General features: G+C 68.8%; 1 protein-coding gene across 1 annotated transcript in view; it reads right to left on the reverse strand.

Annotated features, from left to right (window-relative positions):
- The window catches only part of H696_02147 (hypothetical protein), a 15,793-nt gene that overhangs the window by 8,871 nt on the left and 4,586 nt on the right, over positions 1-2,336 (reverse strand). The window contains exons 6-7 of the mRNA XM_009496043.1: positions 1,487-2,265; positions 78-1,265 (exon numbers count right to left, since the gene is read on the reverse strand). Of these exons, the coding sequence (XP_009494318.1) occupies positions 78-1,265; positions 1,487-2,265 (1,967 nt within the window). The remainder of the gene's footprint in view (positions 1-77; positions 1,266-1,486; positions 2,266-2,336) is intronic.

Consider the following 2,336-nt stretch of genomic DNA (forward strand, 5'->3'; position numbering starts at 1 on the left):
GAGGAAAGAGAAAGAGAGGAAAGAGAAAGAGAGGAAAGAGAAAGAGAGGAAGAGAGGCCAGCAGGACGAAAGCGCACCGTCATCGGTAGACGAGGGGCCGCGCTTGTCAGCCACAATCGACAAGGACAGCCCGAGCGGCGCGCGAAGCTGGAGCTCCAGCTTGGTTGGCTGGGCACCGCCCGCCATGGCCGAGTCCTCCAGGTCCTCGGAGCCGGCTGAGCGGATGCTGGCCTGGTCGTCCTCCGACAGCGGGGCCTCGCTGTCCGAGTCGGTGGCAGCCCCTTCGGCCGGGGGGGCATCCGGGCCGGCCGCGGCCGGTCCCTGCAGAGCCGACAGCTTCTGCACCGCGAAGAGGAACCGGTCGACCATGGCCAGAAGCATGCCCACCTGGGCATCGGACACGGACAGGGCCACATGCTTGGCCAGGTCCGCGGTGATGAGCAGCCCCGGCGGGGTGGTGGCCGTCGTGGCCGCCCGGCCAGCGGCCGACACCTCGCCCGCGGCCGGGGCCGCCTGCAGCACCTGCAGCTGGCGCGAAATGCTTGTGTCGATGTCAAAGCCAGTCAACATGCTGGACGGCATGGCCGGCACAGGGGCCTCGCCGTCGGCGGTGGCGCGGACCACGGCCGCCAGCTCGCGCCGCCGGCAGTGCGTCTCAATGCCGACGCCAGTCAACGAGGCACGAATGACCTCCGTGGCCGCCGGGGTGGCAGACCCAGGGGCAATCTCCCGGCTCGAGGCCAGGGCCTTGTTCACCTGGTTGCTGGCGCGGATTTCCCCGAGGCTGATGCACACCGACTCGTCGGTCAGATCGCGCGCCACCTGGCTCGAGTCCCCGAGGATGCCGCCGACCGAAGACAGGAGGTTGATGCGCGGCGCGATCAGCCGCACATCGAAGAGGAAGGGCGTGGCCAGGAAGTCATTGGCCGCGGCATTGGCCGCCGACAAGGGGGTACCCTCGTCCTTCGGGGCCGCGGCCCCGGACGACGCGGACACGCCATCCCCCTGGTCGCCGCCCGGCAGGGCCGCCTGCAATTGGGCCACCAGGCCCTCCACACGCGGCAGCAACACCACCAGGAAGGACACCGCCCGGTGGGCAAACTCCGGGAAGAGGGTCACATGCAGGGCATTGAGCCGCAGCAGGACCTGACGCTGGAGGTCCTCCGGGTTGATGGGGTTCGGGGTCTGATCGAAGGACAGCTCCAGCGAATAGAGCGCCGAGGTGGCCAGGAGCTCGCGCTCCGCCTCGCGCGCGCTCAGACCACCTGCTCATGTGCAAAGGGCGGCGGAGCAGCCCCAGGGGCCGGGCGAGAGACCGGCGTCAAGAAGGGGAAAAGGAAACCGAGAAGAGGTGAGAAGAGGACAAAGGCAGAGCACAAGCATGAACACGACGAATGCACGGGCAAGGAACAGAAACAGGGCCGATCGGCGGCCGGCAGCCCGACAAGCGCCAAGACCCCACACAGATGAGCCCACCGAAACGCACCCAGGGACAGGGTCAGGTGCATGGAGTTGTCCGGCTCCATGGCCAGGCTGGCCACCGTGCGGGTAAGCCCACACTCCAGCAGGGTTTGGCCCTGGTGCCCGGCAACATTGATGAAGATCCCATCAAACTGGGCGCCCAGGCGGAAGGTGGGGGCGCCGCCGGCCGCAGCCGCAGCCGGAGCCGCAGCCGGAGCCGGAGCCAGGGTCGCGGCCTGGCCTGGCGCAGGGGCCCCCTTGGCGGTGGTCGGGGCTGCCGCGCTGACCGGTGGCGAGCCCGCGGGCAGGGCGGCACCCTCATCAGACGCCGGCCCCGGGACCGGGGCCTCCGGGAGCAGCTTCAGCAGCGACAGGAACCCGAGACAGCGGTCAGCCAGCACCAGCAGATCCAGCGGGTCGATCTTGATGAAGAGCGACCCGAGCAGGATGTGCAGGCGCGAGTCGAAGGACTCCGGCCCGGCACCGCTGTCGGCATCCAGCGACATCGGCGTCTCCCCCTGGGGGATGATCACCGATGCCAAGACCGACTCGCGGATGAAGATCGCCGAGAAGATGGCATTCTCCTCGGCGGCCGTGGTGAAGAAGATGATCGGCTGCCCAAGACGCACATGTCCCGGGGCAGGGGCCGCCGCATCGACGCCAGTCCCGCCGGCCACAAAGTGGAAGCAGGCCAGGCTGCGCATCTTCGCATGAACGGCCATGCTGTCGAAGCCCATCTTCAGGCCGACATCCACCTCTGACAGGGAGGCGGCCAGGAGCGGGAGCACCGGCTCGCCCAGGGCACTGTGCATCAGCAGCGGAGGGAGGAGGGAGAGGGAGAGGGAGAGGGAGGGAGAGAGGGAGGGAGAGAGAGG

This window comes from Fonticula alba, assembly GCF_000388065.1.
Source record: "Fonticula alba strain ATCC 38817 unplaced genomic scaffold supercont2.3, whole genome shotgun sequence".
Taxonomy (NCBI): domain Eukaryota; order Rotosphaerida; family Fonticulaceae; genus Fonticula; species Fonticula alba.